The sequence below is a fragment of the Oryzias melastigma genome, linkage group LG15 (assembly GCF_002922805.2).
Source record: "Oryzias melastigma strain HK-1 linkage group LG15, ASM292280v2, whole genome shotgun sequence".
Classification (NCBI taxonomy): Eukaryota; Metazoa; Chordata; class Actinopteri; order Beloniformes; family Adrianichthyidae; genus Oryzias; species Oryzias melastigma.
The window spans coordinates 30,835,334-30,836,315 of record NC_050526.1 but is presented as its reverse complement, the minus strand read 5'-3'; the positions used below and the strand labels follow the sequence as shown (position 1 = coordinate 30,836,315).

General features: G+C 39.5%; 1 protein-coding gene across 1 annotated transcript in view; it reads left to right on the top strand.

The window, feature by feature from the left end:
* Positions 1 to 454: 454 nt before the first annotated feature.
* Positions 455 to 982, top strand: part of LOC112140998 (cadherin-3) — a gene marked incomplete at its 5' end in the record, with an annotated part of 4,970 nt that continues 4,442 nt past the window's right edge. The window contains 2 exon segments of the mRNA XM_024264044.2: positions 455 to 546; positions 755 to 887. Of these exon segments, the coding sequence (XP_024119812.2) occupies positions 455 to 546; positions 755 to 887 (225 nt within the window).

The following is a 982-nucleotide window of genomic DNA, read 5'->3' as shown; positions in this document are numbered from 1 at the left end:
TCACCGGGAAAAGCGGTCCGGGTTAGGAGGGCTTTCCGGGCTCGGTAGTCGCTGCTTGCCGAACAGTGGGCCGTCGTCCGCCGTAGCGGTCATCTTCCTATTTTTGTAGGAATTGAAATTTTATGCAAACGAGTATTTATTTAGGGAAAAAAACACTCTGCAATTGAAGCAATTAAATATCTTTTTGTTTCAATATGACTGGCAAGAAATCAATTTCAATGATTCTTTTAAAATTGTATTGGATATCTTCATGAGAATTTATGATTTCTACTGTCCACTGAAAATGTGTATGAAAAAAATCTTACATCAAAACCTTGGATAATTAAAAGTTTGAAAAATGCCTGTAGAAAAAGGAATCTTGAATTTTTATTGAATACAAAAAACAATGAGTCTTCCCTGAGATTAAAAAAGCTTATGCAGCTTCTTCACTGATTTATGGCTGTTATCTTTCCAGATGTAGTCCCAGCCACAGGAACTGGAACCCTGTCCATTACACTTGAAGACGTCAATGATAACCCTCCATTCTTCGTGGAGCGTAACATTACGGTGTGTGTTTGTTTAGAGCCAAGCAAGTGTTTGTGTTCCTTTTTGTCTGATGCACATCTGCTGTGAAACGGCTTTGAGACACTGTGAAATGTCTTCGGCACACAAACATACACAACGTATTTGTTTTAATTTGATGAGCTATGAGGCAGAAATGTAAACTGTCAGAGAATGATCCCACATTGAAGCCTAAAGGACTTTTGTTTTCCAGGTTTGCAGAGATGACTCAACTCCTGTGCTGTTGACTGTAGCAGACAAAGATGGACCGCATCATTCTGCTCCATACAACATGATGGTCGATGAAGTATCCAAACCCAACTGGAGTGCTCAGATGAACACCGACAGTATGTCTGTTTTCATAAGACTCAAATAGAAAGTGTTTTCATACACGAAAAGAAACTAAGTCTGAGGGTGTTTGGACTCTATACACGGAGCTGTG